General features: G+C 46.8%; 1 protein-coding gene across 1 annotated transcript in view; it reads right to left on the bottom strand.

Moving 5' to 3' along the window:
• Positions 1-24,159, bottom strand: part of LOC310680532 (peroxidasin homolog) — a 70,736-nt gene extending 46,577 nt beyond the window's left edge. Inside the window, exons 1-3 of the mRNA XM_083447256.1 lie at positions 23,861-24,159; positions 21,196-21,429; positions 4,774-4,845 (exon numbers count right to left, since the gene is read on the bottom strand). Of these exons, the coding sequence (XP_083303382.1) occupies positions 4,774-4,845; positions 21,196-21,362 (239 nt within the window). The 5' untranslated portion in view covers positions 21,363-21,429; positions 23,861-24,159. The remainder of the gene's footprint in view (positions 1-4,773; positions 4,846-21,195; positions 21,430-23,860) is intronic.
• Positions 24,160-26,707: the final 2,548 nt, after the last annotated feature.

Here is a 26,707-nt window from a genome sequence, read left to right as displayed (position 1 = left end):
TCCCGGGGTTGCCACGGCAACCGCAAAACAAAGCAGGCCGGTTAAGCCAAACGGGACCAGCCAGTATTTTAGATTATATGCAATTAGGCTGTGGCAAGAAACAATTAGCCATCTGTTCCCACAGGGAGGATTTAATATCCGGCGAAAATTGTTCTCCTCCACCAACAAATCCCTCAGCATTTGTGTTGTGGCACTGGGCAAGAGAAGAGGGTGATAACATTCTTGGCTTTGCCGCTGTGAGACTTCTTGGCCAGAGATCCCTTGATCCAATCCTTTTTTTAAAAAAAATAATACCCAGACTTTTAAATCATCCTCACCCAGTTCGAAACAGATCATTGGCAACCGACTGGTTTCTTGTTTTGTTTTTAAAGAAAGGGGTTTTAACAGTGCTGTGTTGTTTTCCTCATCTGTATTTTGTTTTTTTAATATTGTTTTATTTTTATTATAGGTTGTTTTTTTTAAAGGACCTTTTATATATATATTTAGCTTTTTTGTATTTTATCTGCGTGGTTTTAATTTATGCAAGTCCGGAGTGGAATCTGGACACATAAAAAGAAAAAACCTGCTGTGAAAATGCTGTTTAAAGAAGCATTTTGAAAAATATATTGAATTTGCCATAAGCTCACCATCACCATCTAGTGTCACATTTATATAATGCACTTAAAACATATTTGCAGCTGTTTAGCTGAGTTGCCAAATGTCCCCTAGCCTTACATCTTCCATCCATGAAACAAGATTTACCAACTATCGAAGAATGGCAGATGAAGATGATGGACTATATGGAACTTGCCGAACTGACCGGGAGACTCCGAGACCAGAGAGAAGAGACGGTGGAAGAAGACTGGAAGAAGTTTAAGGAATATTTGAAAAAAAAATGTTAATATTTAAATCTTAGAATAGCTTTGGAAGTGGATATAGGCTGTAGGGTTAGAAGTAGAAGATAGGGTATTTTAAAATACTATTATTTGTAAGTGATAAAATATGAAGTTATTTTAAGTGTGATAAAAAAAAAGATGGTTAGAAATTATGATATATGTAAACTGCTAACGATGAAGTAAAATGAAAATCAGATAGGTGGGACTTGGGGAAGCCCACTTAACAATGTTTAGAAAAAATAAGGATATGACAAAAATTTGTTTGCATTGTTTGTTTTTCTGTTTGTGTTCTTTATTTGTGTTATAAAATGTTATGTACTGGGCCAGCAGGGGGATACTGTAGATATGCAAATGAAGGATCGAAAGTGACGTTCAGTGATTGGATAGTTTGTATGCAAATGAAGGATTGAAAGTGACGTTCAGTGATTGGATAGTTTTAGAAAGTTGCAACAGTTACATTGTTCTGGAGCTCTATATAAGCAGGCTGACTGAGCTCTTCAGTTCAGTTCTGACCTTGGAATAAACAAGAGCTGCTTGAAGAATTGCTGTGTCGTCTGATAACATAAAATGAATAATTTTTTTGGAAAAATAAAAACAGGCAGAGGCAGGCAGATTCCTGCATTGCAGGGGGTTGGGGTCCCTTCCAGCTTTATGATTCTATTATTCTAACCAGATCAAATCAGGCCCTGTGCTGTCACACAATGGCAGCAGATCTAACTCAAAATCCAGTGGATCCCTGCCCACTCCCTTGCAAAGCCCTATTGTTTTTAGTACTGTGTTGAATCAATTTTCCTTTTGCGTTGCTGACATTAGGATCATTTCCTATTGTTCCCAATACATTTTTTTTTAAATTAAAAATGTTATATTTATTGTTGTTCATTTGATAGGCTGTGAGCCACCATGGGCCCAATTCTTCGGAGAACTGACATGCAAATAAATGGGTTGTGACGACGAGCCCTCTAACCACTGCGGCACCTAATCACTCTTCAGTTTATTTTATTTTATTTAAAGGAATTTATGAATTGCTTACTGCAGTATTTCAAAAATCTCTAAGAGGTGTATAGTCCAAAAAGCAAGAGATATATCATGAACGCGAAAGCATAACCAAAAATCGATGAAAGAGCAATATAGAAGTGAGAAATTTCAAGCATGCAACACAAATAAGTATATGACTTTTAGAAGGCAGCCATGTAAAGGGACATTTTTTGATGTTCAGTGTTTTATTATGCTTTTATATATGTTGAAAGCCGGCCAAAGTGGCTGGGGCAACCCAGTCAGATGGGCGGGGTACAAATCATAAAATTACTATTATTGTTACTAAAACGTTCCAAGATGGCACTTGAAACTACAAGTTTTTCCATTGAAATAATCAACCCTTTCTAAAAAAAAAAGCTGCTGTTTAAAGGTCAGGGTATTTAACTGACTACAGCAGGCACGTCCAACTGGCAGTAAATAAATGCCGTATTTTTCGCTCTATAAGACGCACCAGACCACAAGACGCACCTAGTTTTTGCAGGAGAAAAACAAGAAAAAAAAAATTCTGAATCCCAGAAGCCAGAACAGCAAGAGGGATCGCTGCACAGTGAAAGCAGCGATCCCTCTTGCTGTTCTGGCTTCTGGGATAGCTGTGCAGCCTGCATTCGCTCCATAAGACGCACACACATTTCCCCTTACTTTTTAGGAGGGAAAAAGTGAGTCTTATAGAGCAAAAAATACGGTAAATAAACTGGCAGTATACCCAATGGATATACCAAAGTTGTTGACCTTTCTTGGGGTTGGAAGAGCCACAGTTCTCAAGCTTTTTTGGGGAGGGATAGATCAGGATCCCGCGATGACCGTGATTGACCACAGGCACCCCGCGATCTAGTAGATCTAGTAGATCGCCATCAACCGGTTGGACATGCCTGAATTACAGTTTGCACCCACCCTAGTAATTCAACTATGGTACAGTGGTACCTCGGGTTAAGTACTTAATTCATTCCGGAGGTCCGTACTTAACCTGAAACTGTTCTTAACCTGAAGCACCACTTTAGCTAATGGGGCCTCCTGCTGCCGCCACACCGCCGGAGCATGATTTCTGTTCTCATCCTGAAGCAAAGTTCTTAACCCGAGGTACTGTTTCTGGGTTAGCAGAGTCTGTAACCTGAAGTGTCTGTATCCTGAAGCGTGTGTAACCTGAAGCGTATGTAACCCGAGGTACTTTACTTTTGCTCAACCTCAAAAGCAGCAGACACAGGTGGCAGTTTCTCCCTTGAGAGAGCTGCTGCTGAGAATGAGCTAAAGGATAACAACAACAACAACAACAACAACAACAACAACAACAAATTATTTATACCCCACCCATCTGGCTGAGTTTCCCCAGCAACTCTGGGTGGCTCCCAATCAAGTGTTAAAAACAATACAGCATTAAATATTAAAAACTTCCCTAAACAGGGCTGCCTTCAGATGCCTTTTAGAAATAAGATAGCTGCTTATTTCCTTGACATTTGATGGGAGGGCGTTCCACAGGCCCTCTGCCTGGTTCCTTGTAACCTCACTTCTCGCAATGAAGGAATCGCCAGAAGGCCCTCGGCGCTGGATCTCAGTGTCTGGGCTGAACGATGGGGGTAGAGATGCTCCTTCAGGTATACTGGGCTGCGGCCATTTAGGGCTTTAAAGATCAACACCAACACTTTGAATTGTGCTCGGAATCGTACTTGGAGCCAATGTAGGTCTTTCAAGACCGGTGTTATGTGGTCTCAGCGGCCACTCTCAGTCACCAGTCTGGCTGCCGCGTTCTGGATTAATTGCAGTTTCCGGGTCACCTTCAAAGGTAGCCCCACGTAGAGCACATTGCAGTAGTCCAAGCGGGAGATAACTAGAGCATGCACCACTCTGGTGAGACAGTCTGCAGGCAGGTAGGATCTCAGCCTGCATACCAGGTGGAGCTGATAAACAGCTTCCCTGGACACAAAATTGACCTGCACCTCCATGGACATCTGTGAGTCCAAAATGACCCCCAGGCTGCGCACCTGGTCCTTCAGGGGCACAGTTACCCCATTCAGGACCAGGGAATCCCACACACCTGCCTGCCCCCTGTCCCCCCAAAACAGTACTTCTGTCTTGTCAGGATTCAACCTCAATCTGTTAGCTACCATCCATCCTCCAGCTGCCTCCAGGCACTCACACAGGATTGTGTTTTTAAACCGTCACCCCCTCCAAACTTTCTTGCATTCTGCAGTGAGGACCATCGGCCCAAAGCAGTCTGCTTGGAGCACCACTGCCAGAAACTGCAGCCACCCAGTAAGAACATCTGGGTTGGGGCATTTCGACTGGAGCCAGAAAAAGTGCCGGGGTGATTGCCAAAGGATCGGTGCCAAAGGGCGATGGCCCTTTGGGGTGGTCCTTTGGCAAGAGACCAGGGACTGAGCCAGCGAGCAAAAGCGTGGTTGTAGCTGGAGGGTTCTGCTGCGACAGACCCATATGTAGGATTGTACCAAGTGCTAATTCATTCCCCGCCTCCTAATTGAACGCAGCATGGAAGTCGCTCGAAGCAAACTCATCCCGGGCGCCTGCAGATGTGCTGTTATCCTGAAAGGACCTCGGCTCGCCAAGAGTGCTCCGAGGATCCAGTGATTTCTGGAGCCAAGCACCTCAGCTGTTTAAAATCTGAGATCCGACACAAACTCAAACCTGTCCAAAAACAACCAAGCAGGTGATACTGCTTACGGAGGCCAGAGCCAAAAATAAAGTTGGCTTGAAAGCTGCCTGGCATACCGTTTCTCAACTTCGCCTCTGTGTGCGCGAGCCAGCGGGGTTATTTCTGTCAGATTTGGATCGGACGGCCAACAGAGCAAAGCTAAGCTGCGCCTCTGGGTTTTGGATTCCCATTTTAGGTACAAGAAGATTGAGCACTTACAGGGTGTTGAGGTTCTTCAGATTCCTGAAGGCTCCAGGCTGGATGGCTTTGATGCGGTTGAAGCGCAAATCCCTGGAAAGCAAAGGAGACTCTCTCAATCCATCAGTCACATGTGGGCTCTAAGGGTGCAGGAAGTGGCAGACATCAGATTGGCACGTGAAATCCAAATGCACCTCCAAAATACTCTCTGCAGAAAGCCTGGTACAGGTGTCCTCCACCCCCCTTACGTGCGACCGACTTGTGCATGGCACTGGGAAATAATTCAACCCAAACATGGAAATGGCGGGAGGGAACAGGAGAGTCCTTCTGGCTCGCGAGGAGACCCTCCCCGGAACCCAAAGAGGATGTCAGTGAGGGCAGAGGAAGCTCCGAAAAGACTGGAGGCCCAGCGGGGCTTTGTTTAGGCCATGGGTAGGCAAATTAAGGCCCGGGGGCTGGATCTGGCCCAATTGCCTTCTAAATCCGGCCCTCAGATGGTCTGGGAATCAGTGTGTTTTGACATGAGTAGAATGCATCTTTTTATTTAAAATATATCTCTTGGTTATTTGTAGGGCCTGCCTGGTGTTTTTACATGAGTAGAATGTGTGCTTTTATTTAAAATGCATCTTTGGGTTATTTGTGAAGCATAGGAATTCATTCATTCCACCACCCCCAAAAAAATATAGTCCAGCCGCCCACAAGGTCTGAGGGACAGTGGACTGGTCCTCTGCTGTAAAAGTTTGGTGACGCCTAATTTAGGCTGCTCAACCTTCCTGCTTAACAGCTGGCATACGAAACAGCGCAGAAGCAGCAGCCACTTCTCCTTAGGTCCTCCAGCCTCCTGAAAAAGCTTCAGATCTAGCTGTGGATATTTTGGGATACAATATTTTTGGTACGGATTGAAGAGCGGGTGCCAGTGAGGGCATTTAAAGGGTGTTTAGTGGGCACTCCCCATTTTACGCAATTTCAATTATGCAGGACCAGCGGCCAGGGATGATGGGAATTGTAGTCCCAAAACTGCTGGAGGGCCAAATTTGGCCACCACTGCCCTAGAAACTTATTCACACCTTATTCTTGGTGTTATATGGCCTTCTGCTGAGAACGGCGACAGGGCCCTGGCTTGCACCAGCTCTAGCCATTCTAGAATCATAGAACCCCAGAGCTGCAAGGGACCCAATGGTCATCTAGTCCAACCCCCTGCAATACAGGAATCTCAGCTAAAGCATCCATGACAGATGGCCATGCAAACTCTGCTTAAAAATCTCCAAGGAAGGAAAGTCCACAGCCTCCCAAGCGAGTCCATTCAACTTTAGTACAGCTCTTACTGTCAGAATGGGACGCGGGTGGCGCTGTGGGTTAAACCACCGAGCCTAGGGCTTGCCGATCAGAAGGTCAGTGGTTCAAATCCTCGCAACGGGGTGAGCTCCCGTTGCTCGGTCCCTGCTCCTGCCAACCTAGCAGTTCAAAAGCACGTCAAAGTGCAAGTAGATAAATAGGTACCGTTCCAGCGCGAAGGTAAACGGCGTTTCCGTGCGTTGCTCTGGTTCGCCAGAAGCGGCTTAGTCATGCTGGCCACATGACCTGAAAGCTGTACACCGGCTCCCTCGGCCAATAAAGCGAGATGAGCACCGCAACCCCAGAGACGGTCACGACTGGACCTAATGGTCAGGGGTCCTTTACCTTTACCTTTACTGTCAGAAAGGTTTTCCCAAATGTTTAGTCGGAATCTCCTTTCTTGTAACTTGAGGCTCTTGGTTCAAGTCCTATCCTCCAGAGCAGGGGAAAACAAGCTTGTCCCCTCTTCCATGTGACAGTCCCCTCTTCCATGTGGCGATTTCGGTGACACTGAAAGCTAAAAATGCACAGCAGCTGCTGAGCAGTATGAGAATGCCCTTTCGCAAGTGATGGTTAAACCACATCAAATCACAGAATTATATTCGTGCAGGAATCTTGAGAATCGCCCTTTGATTTCAGCCCCGAAGACTCCAAAGGTCTAATTTCCAGATTATCAAGGTGTAACATCTACAGTGGAGGTGAAGCAAACCTCTTCTCCAAACCTTTTCCCTGCTTTTTCATACGGCCTCCGGGTTTCTTATACTGCAGTGATCAATGCTAATTGATTTATTGCTAATCATTGATCTGGATCTTATTGCTAGATCGCTAGGTATTGCTGCTGTTTTATTGTTCTGCAAGCCACCGTGGTAGTTCCTTGAAAAGAAAGGCAGTTGCAGAAATGATTTTAATAAAAAATAAATATGATGGAAGGGCTGGCGCCTTGCTGTTTTTACCGTAATTAACTGTACGCTTTTAATAGATGGGAGAGATTTAATTCTACCAATGCTTTTTAATGGTTGTTTTTTCCCCTCCTCTGTTTTTAGATGTTATTATTTTTATCTGTAACCCGCCTTGAGTCCCTGTCAGGGAAAAAGGAAGGGTATAAACTTATTTTATTATTTATTTCCCTCCTTTTCCCCTGACAGGGACTCAAGGTAATAGTAAACATAATTGGGGGCAGGGAAAGGGAGGATTTATAGAGAAACATAGAAGAGTGAGAAGCCTGGGTTGCTGCATTCAATTGTTCAACATGGTGAGGACAATCTGTCTAACCGGATTCAAAAATACACACTCACACCCTGCTCACACACAAAAGCAAATTCTCACTACAGCCACACCCAGCCTCTCTTACAACCAAGGAAATACAAGTATTCACTTTCCTAATTGTTTCAATTCATTAAACCAAGAAATTATACATTGACCACTAGGAACGAAACATATATTGCAGATATTTTTCCACATTTATTATGCTATTTTTGTGCTATACAAATTACATAGGGAAACTTATTTGTATAACATTATTCTTGTTTATGAAACCCAGTTCAAACAAACAAACAAACAAACAAACGCACACACTCTGCACATGCTCAAATGTGCTGCTCACATGGTGGTTGAGAAACCCAAACCATGACTGCCTGCATTATGGGACGGCAGAAAATATGGGTACAAAAAGGTGCAAGAAAATGCATAGCAAAGAAATGAAAACATCTACACATTCCGTTCTTGGAAGCGTTAGGAGGGTGCACCGAAAACTGCGCACCTCAAACAAAAATAAAAGCATTTTTCTTTTTTTAGACACATAAAGACAGCCCTGCCGAAGCAAGGCCTCAAAAAATTAGTTGAAAACTCATAAATGTTCCTCCCCACGGAAATCTTTAGTAAAAGGCGAAAGATTTATACGATCTGAGGTGAAACCAGAGTATGCTTTTCACAAGCCGACGAGCCCCACCACTGCGCGGGCGCCTGCCACTAAGGTTACGGTGATCCTATATTTTCTCTTTCCCCCGCCCCGAGAAACACTTTTTATAGGTGAAAAAGGAAAAAAAAAGATTGCTCCAATGTTTCTCCTGCAGTAGTAGAAGCCGTTCGCGTTAACGACGAAAACCACGGAGGGAAAACCGGCTCCCTTGCGCGCAGTGCATCATGGTTCCAACGAATGCTAATGAGGGCTTCCCGGCTCTCGGCCCCGCCCGCGCAAAGCTAGTATTGAGTAACCATAGAGATAAGAAAGGATAGATACACGCACATAAACTTACACATAGGGAAATGCTGATTTTTCGCTTGACAGCGGCTTGTTAAATGTGCGTGGCCAGGATTTTAGGGGAGGCTGGCCTTTGTTAAGTGGGGGGCAGAACCTCTGCTATGTATTTTTATTTATTTTTATTGATGGGGGGGCAGTGGACCTGTTGTACTCCCTAGGACAGTGGTGGCCAAACCTGGCCCTCCAGCTGTTTTAGGACTACAACTCCCATCATCCCTAGCTAACAGGACCAGTGATCAGGGATGATGGGAATTGTAGTCCCAAAACAGCTGGAGGGCCAAGTTTGGCCACCACTGCCCTAGGGGCAATTTTCCCATGCTAGTACCTTCCAGATATTCTGTACTATCAACCCCCAACGCTTAACTTTCCTGGAAAGGGGCAGGAGAAAGTGGAAGAAAGTATACAGTCCTTAGGTCACATCTCCTGCCCTGATTTGTAAAGAACTCATATATATCTTTAACAGTCACTACCCACAAAGACGCGGGTAGTGCTGTGGGTTAAACCACAGAGCCTAGGACTTGCCGATCAGAAGGTCAGCGGTTCAAATCCCCACAACGGGGTGAGTTCCCATTGCTCGGTCCCTGCTCCTGCCAACCTAGCAGTTCGAAAGCATGAAGTGCAAGTAGATAAATAGGTACCACTCCAGCGGGAAGGTAAATGGCATTTCCGTGTGCTGCTCTGGTTTGCCAGAAGCGGCTTAGTCATGCTGGCTACATGACCCGGAAGCTGTACGCCAGCTCCCTTGTCCAGTAGAGTGAGATGAGCGTTGCAACCCCAGAGTCATCCGTGACTGGACCTAACAGTCAGGGGTCCCTTTACCTTTACCCACAAAGAATCCTGTGAACTGTAGTTTGTTAAGGATGCTGGGAATTGTAGCTACCAGTATATCTGTTATGTATTGAAGTTCTCACCCTGGCCACCAGGATTATCATGTATATAGTTTTCACTCAGGTCCACGTCAGTTACTTTAGGCAGGAAATCCTGGGTTGTTGTTGCTACAATGTTGACAGCTGGCTGCCTATAAAAGCAGGCCGGCTGAGTTGTTTGCTGTTCAGTTCTGTTCCAGCTTACAAATAAAGAGCTGCTTTGGAGAAATTGCTGTGTTGTCTGCTATGCCTAAAGGTAAAGGTACCCCTGCCCGTACGGGCCAGTCTTGACAGACTCTAGGGTTGTGTGCCCATCTCACTCAAAGAGGCCGGGGGCCAGCGCTGTCCGAAGACACTTCCGGGTCACGTGGCCAGCATGACATCACTGCTCTGGCGAGCCAGAGCCGCACACGGAAACGCCGTTTACCTTCCTGCTAGTAAGCGGTCCCTATTTATCTACTTGCACCCGAGAGTGCTTTCGAACTGCTAGGTTGGCAGGCGCTGGGACCGAACAACGGGAGCGCACCCCGTCGCGGGGATTCGAACCGCCGACCTTACGATCGGCAAGCCCTAGGCGCTGAGGCTTTAACCCACAGCGCCACCCACTACTTAATATCATTGTTTAATATTGTTGGCACCTGTCTACCTCGAGAGACAATGGAATAGTGCACCATGGGAGGTGGGCAAAGTCAAAACATTGGAGGGTTACAGCACCCTTTAACAAACTACAGTTCCCAGCATTCTTTAGGGGAAGCCGTACCTGTTTAAAGTGGTATACAAGAGCACTTTAAACTTATTGTTGGGGCTGGGATGTGACCTTAGGCATCACAGCAAAAGTCCTGGATATCTGGAATTGACCCTACTCTGCTCTGTGTTCAGGTTGCAGTATCTCCGCTCCCTTCCAGGCGACAGATTTATTGAGCCTTCACTCTGCCTTGTTGGCACAAAGTTCGCCGGGATGCTAGGCAACACCGGTTTTTCCAGTGTGCGTTTCCCCTGTCGCTTTTCGTTCTGCCAAAAGTCTGAGTGCACTTTGCAGATTGTTGCTCTTTCCAGGTGGGACCCAAATCAAAGTTGATCTGGTGTTCCGATGCACCTAAAACCTGCCTTTTTTGTAGTAAGAAACTGAAGTGGGACATGGACCACAATGTGCGGGATAATGAAGGCAGCCAGTGTGGTGTATGGGTTAGAGTGTGTTAACGGAGAAATCTGAGGGCTCCCTTGGATAAAAAACAAGGACACCAGCCAGGAATACCAGAGCAAAACAGCAGCCAGTAGGCTTGGTCTTTATTGAAGACTGTCGTGACAGGACTCCCACCTGCCACCAGGTGGAACAAGTTGGAAGCCCTGAACAAAAGGAGACCCCAACTTTTATTAGCTACTACTCCCCATGTTACACCCCTAGAACTACATCACAACTACATCATGACTACATCATTGACACATCACAAAAAGGAGGGGTTGAGGGAGTTGTGGTGGTAACCTGAGTGTCTTCTCACCTGGCCGATTCCACCTTTCCCCCTCCCCATGAGTACTTTCCAAAGGGGAGTTTGCAGTTTCCTGTCCCCAGAGGGAAGAGCTGATCACTGCCCTTTGTTCCAATCCGTTCTGAATCCACTCACATATGCAGGTTCTTTGTGAGTGTAATGGTCTCCTTTCTAGGACCATCAAGGTTGGCATGCCAACTGGGTAGGGCTCCTGCGGACGTGTTGGTATGCTCAAGGGATTATGGCTGCCCTGTATCAAACCTTCCCCATTTGATAGTCCTTCCTTCATAGAGCAAAATAAAAGTGGAACGGTACAGATCCGATGTACGGGTGATTTTCTATGAATTTATAACAGAATCATCGCGTATGTTGTGTGTGCGCGCCAAGTTTGTACAAACTGAATGATGGGGGGTGGGTGGGTTCCTGCAACAAGTGTCAGACCTTGGAGATTGGGGTTCTAATCCCCATTCAGCCATCAAGCTAACTGGGTGGCCTCGGGCCACGTACTCACTCTCAGCCTAACCCACCTCACAGGGTTGTGGTTGTTGTGAGGATAATATGGGGAGGAAGAGAAGCACCGTATTTTTCGCTCTATAAGTAAAGGTAAAGGTACCCCTGCCCGTACGGGCCAGTCTTGACAGACTCTAGGGTTGTGTGCCCATCTCACTCAAAGAGGCCAAGGGCCAGCGCTGTCCGAAGACACTTCCGGGTCATGTGGCCAGTGTGACATCGCTGCTCTGGCGAGCCAGAGCCGCACACGGAAACGCCGTTTACCTTCCCGCTAGTAAGCGGTCCCTATTTATCTACTTCCACCCAGGGGTGCTTTTGAACTGTAGGTTGGCAGGCGCTGGGACCGAACAACGGGAGCGCACCACGCCGCGGGGATTCGAACCGCCGACCTTTCGATCGGCAAGCCCTAGGCACTGAGACTTTAACCCACAGCGCCACCCGCGTCCCTATAGGACGCACCATTTCCCCGCCAAAAATGAAGGGGAAATGTGTGTGCATCCTACAGAGCGAAAAATACGGTATATATGCTACCTTGTGTTCCTGGGATGAAAGGGGAATATAAATGTAATGAAAATAAAAATAAGAACAAAAACAAATAAACAATTTTTTCCATGCACATTGCCTAACCTCCCTGCAATCAAATCAGAATTTATATGCCCACTGAATACTTGTGTTTGCCTCCTGGCAAAAAATTGTGCAAAACGGGCCATGCTCAATTAACAGGTAGTCTGGAAATAACTTGAGTGGTGTGTTTTTGGAAGCAGGCTTGCTTTTTGCAAGAGTGCCAAATCCTCTTTAATCGCACAAGCTTAATTCACCGGTATGCGAGTGAATCCCACCTGTGAATCAGCAACAGTCTGGACTTAGTTTTACTGCAGTCATTGCAACCCTGAACCTCTTGCAGACTGGCGCGGCCAAAACTGAAGGCAAATAAATGAATAATGAGAGAAACTTCCTAAGTAATGTTAAGTGAATTCCCATCTCCACGCTCTCCCCCCGCATCGCACACACACACATACCTTGTCTTTATTTTTATCTGGTTAGTTTAATGCACAGGTTGAACAGCAGGAGAGGAACCTGATTTTAATTAGAAGGTTTAGCGGAGCCAAAGAAGGGGCCAGAATACAGGAGGTGGCTGCGTGCCAGTGTCAGGCTCTCGAACTCCACAACTGCAAATGAATTATTTCTAAGTAAAACATTTTCTGTACTTTGTGGTAACAGCAAGGCCAAAAAAAGGATGTATTTAAATGGAAGAGACCTTTGGATGTAGAATGAGCCAAGGGAGAGTGATGGGTGATTATGGGCAGGAGATATCTTTTTGCAGGTTCAGTTCCCTATCTGTAAAATGGGATTATTATTATTATTATTATTATTATTATTCTGCCCACCTGGGTTTCCCTGTTCCCTAGGGACTAGTAAGGATCTGCCTAGCACAGTGTTGTGGACTACAAATACTATCATCCCTGAACACTGACCACACTGATGGGGGCTCATGGGAGTTATAGTCCAAAATACCTGGGGAGTGCCAGGTTGTCAAAGGATGGTGTACATCATTTTGAGGGCCTTAATGGAAATTCTGGATGTGCATAAAAGGTAAAGGTAAAGGGACTCTGGGGTTGCAGCGCTCATCTCGCTTTACTGGCCGAGGAAGCCGGCGTACAGCTTCCGGGTCATGTGGCCACCATGACTAAGCTGCTTCTGGCGAACCAGAGCAGCGCATGGAAACGCCGTTTACCTTCCTGCCGGAGCGGTACCTATTTATCTACTTGCACTTTGATGTGCTTTCAAACTGCTAGGTTGGCAGGAGCAGGGACCGAGCAAAGGGAGCTCACCCCGTCACGGGGATTCAAACCGCCGACCTTCTGATCGGCAAGTCCTAGGCTCTGTGGTTTAGACCACAGCGTCACCCGCATCCCTCTGTGAGCCAGTACACAGATACATTTATCAGTGAATTGTCACATTTGGTATCGTGCAGCAAAGGCCCTTTGAATAGGGGGCAACCCCCCCCCAACCTATACATAAATTCCTGCAACACCCGCAAGCAGAATTTGAACAGAAGAGCCCTCTCTAATCCTGTGGTTTCCAGCAACTGGCGTTCAGCATTGCAGCCTCCAATCGTGGAGGCAGAACATAGCCATTGAGAGCCCTCTCCTCCTCCTCCATGAATTTATCCAATCTTTTAAAGCCATGCAGGTTGGTAGCCACCACAGCTTCCTGTGGCAGTGAGTTCCATAGATTATCTTTCCTGAATCTTCTTTCATCTGCCCTGAATCTTCCAACATTCAGCTTCAATGAATGTCCGGGGGGGGGGGGGGATTTTTCTATATGGAAGTACAGCTGCTAGAATAGTGATTGTTGCTAGGTAGAAGTCACAAACTATACCTACAAAGGAGGAATGGATTTGTAAAATAAATGAATATTTAATTTTGGCAAAATTAACTGCTATACAGTTATACCTCGGGTTGAATGTGCTTTGGGATGAACGCGTTTGAGTTGCACTCCATGGCAACCCAGAAGTAACGGAGTGTGTTACTTCCGGGTTTCACCGCTTGCGCATGCGCAGATGCTCAAAATGATGTCACGCGCATGCACAGAAGCGCCGAAATGTGACCCACGCATGCACAGATGCGCGGACACTGGTTACGTTTGCTTCTAGATGTGAACAGGGCTTCGGAACGGATCCCGTTCGCATCTAGAGGTACCACTGTAATAAGAAATCCGTCGAATCAAAAATTTAAAAAAGGAGTGGAAATGTTTTGATGAATATATGGCAAAATATTGCTAAAAAAAATAAAAAATACGTTAATATGCCTAGATTAAAATGTGAAGTACTGGATGGAAGAAAAATTAGTAATGAAAGATAATAAGAATATATAGATGAGTTGAGAAGACTGTAGAATGCAAAGATTACTGTAAATTGTATAATGTGGAGGAAATTGAGTGGGGGTGGAGGGAAGTGGGAGGAAGGAGAAAATAATAATATGATGGATTGAGGAAATATAAATGGAAATGTATGGGGGGATGGGGTGGAAATGGTGTTGGCTTTGGTGCATCTGTATTGTAAGGTAATATGTGAAAACCAATTATATATATGTGTGTGTGTGTGTGTTGGGACATAATATAAATACATAAAATAAACTGACACACACACTAAAAAATAAAATAAAAATGAATGTCCATGGGTTCTAGTGCTATGAGAGAAGGAGAAATGCCTTTCCTCTTATCAATTTCTCCATGCCTGGGCTAATTTCTACATCTCGCCAGCGTAGGATCTATGAGTTGCCACCACCTTTCCAGCCAGATATTCCTCTCTTTTCCATATACAGTGGTGCCCCGCAAGACGAAATTAATTCGTTCTGTGAGTTTTTCCGTTCTGCGAGTTTTTTCGTCTTGCGAAGCACCGCTGTGTATTGACGGTTTCCCATAGGAATGCATTGGCGGTTTTTTAAAAAAGGCGCAAGACGCTTCGTCTTGCGAAGCAAGCCCATAGGGAAATCCGTCTTGCGAAGCAACTCAGAAAACGAAAAACTATTTCGTCTTGCGAGTTTCTCATCTTCCGAGGCATTCGTCTTGCGAGGTACCACTGTATCCTTAAACCTGGACTTAAAAAAAAACCACCCACCCAAATGCGACACTACGAGACAAATGGCCGAAGACCTACTTGGTTCGAAAGCTTACTGTCTGCACAAACGGTCCACAGCTGTTGCTTTTCTGCAAGCTGTTGGCTCCGTGCTGCCAGATGACATCTGGGCTGCTGTTGCTCCGGAGGAACATGCCGCAGCCAACACATATCCATCACATACTTTCAGCGCTGACCTCTCTATCCATTTGCCCTTTCTGTTTTGGGATGAAGCGGGATTTCTCGTTAAGCGGGTTGCTGGCTTCAGTCTGCAATGGGAGCCAGGACCTCTGCGTGTTCCAGCTGCAAGGGGCAGGACATGAGTGGAAGCCAGAATAATATGCGGCCGCAGAATCGAGGATCCTGACCCGGCTTTGCATACAAACTCTGAGGAAGACGTTTAAAAATTGGCAGGGGTGTGTGTGTGTGTGTTATGAGAGTAGGGGACAGTGGTGTTCAGACTTTTTCTGACCAGGGATTGCTTCCCACATTGACTTTTCTGGCAAGGCACTCCCCCCCAGGCATCAGTCACAGAATGGTTGTGTGGTGTAAAGGAGTCTGGGAGATATTTAATTGTTAATGCGCTAAATTGGAAAATTTAAAGTTAAATTGTGTTAGGATAATATTATAGAACAAAAATTGAGGAAGAGGGAAAGGATTTGTTGAACCAGCTAATTTGAACTAGAATACAAAAAAGGGAGGTGCGAGGAAGTCGAGGAAACAAGCAAATGAAAGATAAAGATATGAAATTTGGATGTGTTTTTAAATGTTTTTGTTTTTTCTTGTTGTTTTGTTGTATTGTATCTTTTTTTACTTTTGATGTATTCTTTGTTGAATTTGTGTATTGTTTTTCTCTACCTTTTTTCTTTCTGTAACTATAAAACATCTAATAAATATTATTATTTTTTAAAAAAGATATTTGAGGAGTCACACAAGTCTGTTGGACCACGCCGTAACGTTCTGTGTGAACGGAGGCTGTAGATCAGGACAGCTGTGCGCTGGTGGGTATCTGGATGATTCACGGTTGATCAGCATACAGTGGTACCTCAGGTTACATACACTTCAGGTTACAGACTCTGCTAACCCAGAAATAGTACCTTGGGTTAAGAACTTTGCTTCAGGATGAGAACAGAAATCGTGCTCTGGCGGCGCAGCAGCAGCAGGAGGCCCCATTAGCTAAAGTGGTGCTTCAGGTTAAAAACTGTTTCAGGTTAAGAACTGACCTTCGGAATGAATTGAGAACTTAACCTGAGGTACCACTGTACATTTAAAGCACCCCTCCAGAAAAGAAAGAACCCTGGGAATTGCAGTTTGTTAAGGGCACTGGGAATTCTAGCTCTGTAAGGGGCGAACTAGAGTTCCCAAGAGTCTTCAGTGTGTGTGTGTGTGTGCTCTAAATGTATATAGTACATATGCAGGTAACAACAAAAGGCTTTTCTCCTGCTCCTTAGTCAGGCACTGAGCACGTGCGAATTGTAGTACAGTGGTACCTCAGGTTACACACTCTTCAGGTTAGAGATGCTTCAGATTACAGACTCCGCTAACCCAGAAATAGTACCTCGGGTTAAGAACTTTGCTTCAGGATAAGAACAGAAATCGTGCTCCAGCGGCGCAGCGGCAGCGGGAGGGCCCATTAGCTAAAGTGGTGCTTCAGGTTAAGAACAGTTTCAGGTTAAGAACGGGCCTCCGGAATGAATTAGTTCTTAACCTGATGTACCACTGTAACTTACATGTGTTTGTACCATTTGGCATTACTGGTTTGCAGGTCATTCCAGTGTTTGACTCATGGAGGCGCGGCTAAAGTGAGAGGGGATTGCAGGCGCGGGGGACCTACCTAATCCGGTGGAATCCTGGCATGGGGTAAAAAGGTAAAGGTAAAGGGACCCCTGACCATTAGGTCTAGTCGTGGCTGACTCTGGGGTTGCGGTGCTCATCTTGCTTTATTGGCCGAGGGAGCCGGCATACAGCTTCTGGGTCATGTGGCCAGCATGACTAAGCCACTTCTGGCGAATCAGAGCAGTGCATGGAAACGCCGTTTACCTTCCTGCTGGAGTGGTACCTATTTATCTACTTGCACTTTTGATGTGCTTTTGAACTGCTAGGTGGGCAGGAGCAGGGACTGAGCAACGGGAGCTCCGTCACTGGGATTCGAACCGCTGACCTTCTGATCGGCAACTCCTAGGCTCTGTGGTTTGACAATGAGCTCCTCCCCATGCTGACTAAAGTGGGAGGGGATTGCAGGCACGGGGGACCTAATCTGGACTGGGACCTAATCCTGGAATGGGGTTAGAGGGGCTTTAACCATTTTTTCCACTGCCCCTGCATCTCAATCTGGCTTGCTCTCCCTCCTGCACCTGCAGTTCAACTTGCCAAAAAAGGGACCCACAGGAGATGTTCTGCAAAGCAAACCTATCGGTTCCAGGAAACACCTTCTCAGTTATCCCTCCCTCCCTATTGAGAAACTTCTGGGGAGCTTTTAAGGAACTTCTGGGTCCCTGGAACAAAAATGTACACAATCTAAGTTACAGCAATCCCTAGGAGAAGTGATGAGGAAATGTCACTCATGCTAAGCCACTGTCTGTAATGGCTAATTGATATCTGACTTTTTAATATAGTTTTTATTGCATGGTTTTACTGCTGTAGGGACACGGGTGGCACTGTGGGTTAAACCACAGAGCCTAGGACTAGCTGATCAGAAGGTTGGCAGTTCAAATACAACGACAGGGTGAGCTCCTGTTGCTCGGTCCCAGCTCCTGCCAACCTAGCAGTTTGAAAGCATGTAAAAGTGCAAGTAGATAAATAGGTACCACTCTGGCAGGAAGGTTCCGTGCACTGCTCTGGTTCGCCAGAAGCGGCTTAATGCTGGCCACATGACCCGGAAGCTGTACGCCGGCTCCCTCAGCCAATAAAGCAAGATGGTTGGGGTCCCCTTACTTTTACTTTACTGCTGTAAACGACTTTGGCGTTGTTGTTTTTAATGACACAGCAGTATATAAAGAAATAAAATAATGATTTGAAGAGGAATATGATGCATCTCACTACAGTGGGGTCCACATGCCAAGTGAAAAATGCATTTTTTTGTGTGTAAACATTTTGAGGTTTTTCTCTTCTTCCTTATTTTATTTTTTTAAAGCAATCAGTGTATTCATTGTATGAAATAAATAACTAGGCGTATCTGCTCAGTCTGCTGCCCAGGTGCTTAGGAATGATGGGCAACTACAAGGCCTTCTTTGGCTGTTTTATCTTTTAAATCAGACTTGGTCTGGACAGCACTTTGTAAATAAATAATAATAATAATAATAATGAGAGCCAGCGTGGCATAATGGTTAGAGTGTTGGGCTATGGCCCAGGAGACCAGGGTTCGAATCCACACTGGCCATGAAGCTCACTGGGTGACCTTAGGCTAGTCACCGTCTCTTAGCCTAACCTCACAGGATTGTTGTGAGGGTGAAATGGGGAGAACCGTGCACCCCCCCCCCTTGAGATCCTCGGAAGATAAAGGTGGTATATGAAACAAACAAATGGAAATCTTCAAACAGAGGACTTACCCCTGACAGCCTTTTGTAAAAGGTAAAGGTAAAGGGACCCCTGACCATTAGGTCCAGTCGTGGCCGACTCTGGGGTTGTTGCAGTGCTCATCTCGCTTTTTTGGCCGAGGGAGCCGGTGGACAGCTTCCAGGTCATGTGGCCAGCATGACTTAGCTGCTTCTGGCAAACCAGAGCAGCGCACGGAAACACCGTTTAGCTTCCCGCCGGAGTGGTACCTATTTATCTACTTGCACTTTGACGTGCTTTGAAACTGCTAGGTTGGCAGGAGCAGGGACCGAGCAACAGGAGCTCACCCCATCACGGGGATTCGAACCGCCGACTTCTGATCGGCAAGCCCTAGGCTCTGTGGTTTACCCCACAGTGCCACCCGCATCCCTACGACAGCCTTTTGTAAACAATGTTTAATGCTGATTCGATATATCAGCAAAAACTGCGGTAGGCATTGGGGTCAAGTCCCCCTCCCCTCCTGTTCAGGCCTGTTGCTTCTCCCAACATACAGAAGGGCTGTGGCTCAGTGGTAGGGCATCTGCCCTGCATGCAGAACGTCCCAAGTTCGGTCCCCGGCGTCTCCAGACAGAGCTGGAAAAGACTCTCTGCCAGAAAATTCTAGGGAGCTGCTGCCAGCCCGTGTAGGCAGTACCAAGTTAGATTGACCAATAGGCTGAGACTACATAAGGCAGTTTCCTATGTTTAAAGAGGGGGCTGAGATGCTACACGAACCTTGAACCAAAAAATGCAAAAGAAGAAACTCCCCAGTCACATCTATGCCAGGAGCATGTGGAAGAACACTTGGTAGCTTGAAACGTGCGCTTTACAGCTAATGTTTCTGAAAAAGGGCTGGCAGACGCCCTGGATGTGGCTTGCCCATTTGGCTTCCCTGATACTATACTATGGACCTTTTTGTTCATTTAGCTGAAAACAAGCGTACCTATTTTCCTTCTGTCAGATGTTGGTCGGCAATAGAAATGCACTCCCCCCTACCCTCTGCTTTCATCCTGGGAGTTTGAGACTCAGACCCAGACTTGCTAAGGCAACTTCCTTCCTCTGCAGCCGTGTCAGTTTCACCCATTGCTCCCCTCTCCCAGCCACTTTGCATGGACTTCCTCAGCTACACACACACACACACACACACACACACACACACACGTACATCACACCCAATCCAGTGGACGTTTGGGAATTTTGCAGATTTACACACAGGTACCCCTGTATATTTCTGCTGGAGTTGGTTCAATGAGGACTGTGTTCATTCGCTCTGTCTGCACCCCACCCTCCGAACGTTAAGCTGCGGCTTAAAGATAAAGGAAACTGGAACATTGAAAGTGCAAAGAAGTTTAGAAAGCACATGTGTTTGCTTTTAGAAATGCAAGACTGGCGTTATGTTGAACGAATGAACACACACACAGCGGAGTTTTCCACTTTCTGCAGGAGGGATAGGCTATTCTGACGATAGGATTTTACCCAACAGCAGCCCGGCGGCATCAAAACTTTGGGCACAATCTTCCCAGAAGTTCTTTACAAGGAGATGCATTTAAATGAGTGGGAGATGCACAAGGGCATCTGTCACAGAATTGTAGAGTTGGAATGGCCCCAAAGGATCATCTAAGTCCAACATCCAGCAATGCAGGGATCACAGCTGTGTCGTTTTCACGTGAAACTGTCTACCTTCGACTCACGCAAACGCAGACAAACACACTCCAAGGAGCAAGGGAGAGGAGGGACTCCCCCAGCTGACATCACATTTAGGGTTGCTAAGATGAGGCCACCTGCTTGGGCCCCCCCACTTTTAAATCCTCACATTTGAAAGCAGATGAGCGAGGGACTGTGACCAGGATATGGAGTAAGCACTTGGAAGGAAATAGATGCTCTGAACAAACGAATCCCAAGCCACCTTTCAAGTCACATCAAGATCCACTTCCATGCTAAAAGTGCATGCTATTGTATAACATCCTCCAAACCTCTCCTCCTTTCTGCAAATCCTTTGCTTAACTACCCCCACCCCGGGGTCTGCAGCAAAACCTAAACATGGTGAGTGCATTTCTGCACATTCTTCCCCTGTTAAGCTCTGACTTTCCTCCTTTCCATGTGAAACGGCGGACTGTAAACTCCTTGGAGGCAGAGACCTTTTCTTTTCCTGCTCTCAACTGCTCGGTGCATGAACGGTGCCCTAGGAATAATATTGCTTTTGCTCAATCCCCCCTGTTTGCAGAATTCTTTTCTGCAAAGCAACTTCCAGTGCTTTGTAACCAATAACACACACACACACACACACACACACAACCTTGGGGAACTTATAATTTCCAATAGTTTCTCCAGAAATGTGAATGTCTTTGGTGCCACAACAACTCCCCAAAGTACCGTAATTTTTGCTCTATAAGACTCACTTTTTCCCTCCTGAAAAGTAAGGAGAAATGTGTGTGCGTCTTATGGAGCGAATGCAGGCTGCGCAGCTATCCCAGAAGCCAGAACAGCAAGAGGGATTGCTGCTTTCACTGCGCAGCGATCCCACTTGCTATTCTGGCTTCTAAGATTCAGAATATTTTTTTTCTTGTTTTCCTCCTCCAAAAACTAGGTGCGTCTTATGGTCTGGTGCGTCTTATAGAGCGAAAAATACGGTAGGTCCACTCTCCCTTTGAGGCAAGGAACTGCAACCACGAGACAGTAATTTGCCCAAGGCCACATCGTGGGTCTGTGGCAGAGGTGGAACTTGACCCTCCCACCTTCCAGATCCCAAACCCGGCTCTAGCGGCACTCCGCTAAACTGGTGCACACAGTTTAACACCCAGAGGAGAATCACCAAAGGAAAGTGGTACTTACAGGACATTGGTCTGTGGTGGGACTTCAGGGATAGTTTCCAGCATCAAATGCATGCATCTGACTGTGGTTCTGAAGCATAAGCATCGGCTAGGGCAGGAGCTGGCTGAGACAGGTAAGAGAAGCACCAGGTAGATGCTGGGGAGGAGGCCTGTGGCTCTGCCCAGCATGGTGCTTGCAGGGATGTTAAGTTCCCCAGATTCTGAGCTGCAAAGAAGCAGACCGAAATCTCCCAGCCTTGAGGGACGGGGAGGAGGAGGAGAAGGGGGGGGGAAGGAAGGAGGAGGTGGGGACACACACGGACATATGTTTCCAATTAAGTTAAGGCAGTCTGACAGGCCAGCTCCCACCCTCCCAGCTTACGATGCACATACAACATCCGAAAATCAAACTGCGACCCCAGTTGGGCTCTGCTCTCCACAGCAGATTCCTCGTTAATTCTGCCTTGGCTCCCAGCCTGATTAGCAGGAACTCTTCGTTTTCCCTGGGTGGTGGGGTGTGTGTGTGTGTGTCTCAGGACCCAAAGATCAGCAAGCGGGGGGGGGGGGGGGGAGGGATGGGACAGAGAAGCCTGCTCTGCAGAAGGAGCTTGGAGACCCAGTCGTTGTTTCTGGTGGAAGGGTAAAGGCACCATCACCCTTGGAGCACAGATGTAGCAGACTCTAGAGACACTGCTAATGGCTGGTGTACTCTTTCACCAGAGCATCACCAACAAAAGAAAGCACTTTCCACAAGGGCTTGCATGCTGCAGGTGCACCAAACTGCTATGACATGGGGGGGGGGGCCGTACCTGTCTCTAGGCATAACGCCCTGATCTTGGAGGCTAAGCAGGGTCCAGACAGGTTAGTACTAAGATGTGAGACCTCCTGGGAGTGCCTGGTGCTGTAGGCGTGGTGAGGAACCCTTGGTCCTCCAGATGTTGTTTGAAGCTACCTTCCATGAGCCCCAACCAGCACAACCAATGGTCAGGGTTGATGGGAACACCAGACCAACAGCACCTAGAGTGCCATGGGTTTCTTAAACTTGGGCTAGGAGTTCATTATGCCCAACCACTGAAACCGCCGTGTTCAGTCTGATAAGCAGCAATGAACTCTGAAAACTCTAGAGCAGCATTTCTCAACCTGTGGGTCCCCAGATGTTGTTGAACTACAACTCCCATCAATCCTAGCTAGCAAGGCCAGAGCTCAGGGATGATGGGAGTTGTAGTCCAACAACATCTGGGGACTCATAGGTTGAGAACTGCTGCTCTAGAGCAAGCAAGACTAGGAAATTCTGGTTCATGGGCCAATCTTGGTCCACTAAGGACTTCAGTTTGGATCTTGGGGCCATTTTACTCAAACCACATCCACCTGATCTTCAGCTGGTTGGGAGGACAGGATTAAATCCTGCACTGGCTGCACACACCTGTTCCCAGCAGGGAAGGGGTTCCCATAGCCAAGTTGGCAGGGGATAAATCCTGCTCTATTCAAGCTGCCTAATGCTCCCATTTGAGCCATTGGTTTTTGGAGACTCAAGTGCACTGTTCTCTTTCTTTCTTTCTTTCTTTCTTTCTTTCTTTCTTTCTTTCTTCTTTCTTATTCTTAGCACACTGGGCATGTCAACTCAAGCACCTTTGGCCCTTAACCAGCAGTAAAACATACACCAGTGAAAGGATAATAGCTACCCACAGAGGAACAGCCTGCAGATTTGATACCTTATTATATATGTTGGAAGCTGCCCAGAGTGGCTGGGGCAATCCAACCAGATGGGCTGGTCATCATCATCTGAGGGTGTCAGGTGAAGGCTCTTGACAGCTCCTACAGGATTCAATGCCCCTGCTCTTATTCTGAAGTGGGAGAGAGCATTTCTTCACCCGGTATGGGGGGCAGGAATTAAGTGCTGTGGGGTGCTGCTTTGCTGTGGGGATCGAAGCCCCATGTCTTTGGTTGGAAGGTGGGGAGAAAGGTGCTCCTAGATGTTTCTCCATGCAAGAACCATCAGGCTCTACCCAGATTCGATCTTGGCTCCAGACTGACTGACCATGCCCATCCCTGGTTCCATGGTGGGCTTTGGGCTCTAAATGTTCTATGGCTAAGCCAGGCACCCCTAACTTGGCCCTCCAGATCTTTTGGGACTACAGTTCCCATCATCCCTGACCACTGGTCCTGTTAGCTAGGGATGATGGGAGTTGTAGTTCCAAAACATCTGGAGGACAGAATTTGGGGGTGCCTGTTCTAAGCCCTCAGTTGCCTCTACTTGGTCTCTCCTATTCCCCCGCCCCCAAATTTCCTTAGAATGCGGTGACCCAGACCAGACAAATTACTCCAGTTAAGGCCGTACCAGTGCCAAATAGAGCAGCCGTCATGAGTTTCAGGGATTATTCACACTTGGCTGGCCTCTGGGCATTAACTAACATTAATTAATTGTGTTTGTCGGAGCAAAGAACCTCACTGGGTTCCTGGCAGAGTTGGATGCATTCATGAGGAGCATCCCACCATTCATTATAATTTCCCATCATTTATAGATCACCGTCAATGTTCAATTTGTGATTTATTTATTTTTAATGGAAAATCTTCAGCATTTTAGTGCAAATTTCTCCTAAGCACGTTTTGTATGCAGTTTTTACTAACGCATGGATTCTTGTAAGTTATTTCCCTCAACATGCTATTTCTTTCTGTGTTGTCTTCACCTGTATATGCATTTTTGTAAACATCCTTTGGCTGGCGAACAGCATCACAAAATTCGGAGAACGACGAATTATCGAAGGTTGGTTGTGCTTCAGTTGTCATAAAGTTTCAAAAAGTGCAAATGTGATTGCTTCGGCTTTCAATGTGAATGGGATCAAACTTCTGCCCCATCTCTAGCAGTGGCAAGGGAGTGATAATCTGAGGATAGGGGAGCTGTTGAATATGAGGAGTGTGCATGAGATAGCATATAAGTGTCCCAGGAGGTTAACTAAGGGTGAATGCAACCATCAGACCAAAGAAGCCTAGCTGCCCCTATAGTAAGGATGAGGAAGCTGTGGTCCTGCAGATGACCAGATATGATGGGAGTTGTAGTCCAGGGGTTGGCAACCTAAGGCATGGGGGCTGGATGTGGCCTAATCACCTTCTAAATTCAGCCTGCGGATGAGTAGAATGTGTCCTTTTATTTAAAATGCATCTCAGGGTTATTTGTGGGGCATAGGAATTCGTTCATCCCCCCCCCCAAGATATAGTCCGGCCCACCACATGGTCTGAGGGGCAGTGGACTGGCCTACGGCTGAAAAAGATTGCTGACCCCTGTTGTAGTCCAACAACACTTGGAAGGCAACAGATTCCCCATACCTGACCTGTAGACCAACTTGGCGCTGCCCAGATGTTGCTGGGTCAATCAATGTAGAGATCTACCTTCTAGACCTTGAGTACTTACCTGTGACTTCAATGGGCTACCTAGCTCCCCAAGGAGCTGGCTTCAGGCACTAGGCCTGTTGGCAGACCCACTCTGTGCTATAAAGATGTCTGCAGACGTGGCATGAAGGCTGGGAGCATCAGCCCTGCCCTGTGGGAATCCCTTGCAGACGACTGCAGTGCATTGAGACAGACCGTCAGGTTGTGCATCCACAACAGTGACCAGAGGAAGAATGAGCGCCGGGAGGAGTGCAGAGAGAAGAAACACCACGGTACAGCTGCTGCAGCAAAACCGGATGCCTTCCTCTGCCCCAGCTGCAACAAAACATGTCTCTCCCATATCGGTCTCTACAGCCACAGCAGGCGCTGTAACCATCCAGCAGTTTGACTTCACTCACAAAGGGGCACTCCTCCATTGTCTCCCGACACGGACGGATGCCAAAAACAGCAACCTAGCTAATTTGCAACTGATCTGGAGAAAACTCTTTTAAAGCCCTCTTTTAAAGAGCCAGTGTGGTGTAGTGGTTAAGAGTGGTAGACTCGTAATCTGGGGACCCGGGTTCGCGTCTCCGCTCCTTCACATGCACCTGCTGGGTGACCTTGGGCCAGTCACACTTCTTTGATGTCTCTCAGCCCCACTCACCTCACAGAGTGTTTGTTGTGGGGGAGGAAGGGAAAGGAGAATGTTAGCCACTTTGAGACTCCTTAAAGGGAGTGAAAGGCGGGATATCAAATCCAAACTCTTCTTCTTTTTCTCCAACAAGTGTTTGGGTGATTAATGTCATCAGTGCGTGATTCTGCTAGCAACTGCAGTCACGATACTTAAGACATCATTTCAATTGAGGATTAAGGAGTCAAAACCAAATATTTCACAGAACAGCTTTTTTCTTCAGTGGCAAAGAAAGCGATTTTCTTTCCTGAGAGCCTTCAGTTATGGCCCACAGAGGTCAGGAGGGGCTGCCCTTGCTCCTCAGCCCAAGAGCACAGAGGACCTACATGGTGCATGGGGTCCAATAAGATGATCAGAACCGTCAATTAAGCTCAATGGCCACTTTACACAAGCACCTCAAAGCAAAATACAAAATATGAAAAACAACATGAAATAATTAAAACACAAAGCACCATGCAAAGTAACCAAGACGTAAAAACCACCCCAGCATTCCCTAACATGGAACCACAGGCAGCCCCCTGCCACCATCAACATTTATATGCACTTATACATTCATGCAAACACAACCAATCACTGCAAAGAAACATTCCCCATCTCCACCTCCCTGGATGACTCAGTGGATGGGTTTGCTCCGCTGGGGATTGAGGAAGGAAAGAATCTTTCCCCAGGCCAGTCGGGGTGTGTGTGTGTGTGTGTGTGTGTGTGTGTGTGTGTGTGTGTACCAATAACTAAGGATTTTTTGTTTTTCTTTGTGGCTTGGCTCTCACGCGTGAGTGAGATGGAATTATTGCTCCGAGGTCTTTAACCGGGGTTGCACCTGCTCATTCTTTGCTTGGGTGGTATGATAGCAGGGTTTGCAGCGTAGGCTGACTAGGGTTGCGCTGGCTGATTCCAGCGACCCTTCTCCTCCTCCTCTCCTGTGCATGCACGTGTGAGCATGCGCACTCATGCACGGCACTTTGAATTGCTCCCGTTTTACTTCTTGGTAAGCCCGCACCCCACCCGGCAGTTCCCAACACTGTGCTCCAAGAGCATGATTATACACTTCCGCTGTAAAGCTTTTCGTCTCGGCAGAGGGTTGAAGGTGGTACATTTTAGGACTCTACGCCAAGCTATTTCAGTTGCGCCTAAAAGGGAATTGGAAGCTTGCACATTCCACGATGGCAGCACTGAAGAGGAAGGGTCTTCTTCTTCCGGCACCTTTCGTTTCCCTACCCCGATTACCTGGCATGGTTTGAAAGGAAAACGACATAGTGGTAAAAAAAACAACAGCAGCTTTCTAGCACGACACTGAAGACTTTGTTGCTTGCAGTTCCATGTTTCAAGCCTCCAAACAATCTGCTATTTGTTTTCCTTGGCTCTAACTCAACAACCAAGGACAAACTTTGCTGGAAGCCATCCCCCTTGGAGGATTCCTACAACTTGGGAAGAGCGCACCCCCTAGTGGCAAACAAAAGCACTTTCTCTCTCTCTCAAA

Source organism: Podarcis tiliguerta, assembly GCF_965153285.1.
Source record: "Podarcis tiliguerta genome assembly, chromosome: 6".
Taxonomy (NCBI): domain Eukaryota; kingdom Metazoa; phylum Chordata; class Lepidosauria; order Squamata; family Lacertidae; genus Podarcis; species Podarcis tiliguerta.
The sequence above is the reverse complement of the archived record's forward strand: the minus strand, read 5'-3'. Positions and strand labels throughout refer to the sequence as shown.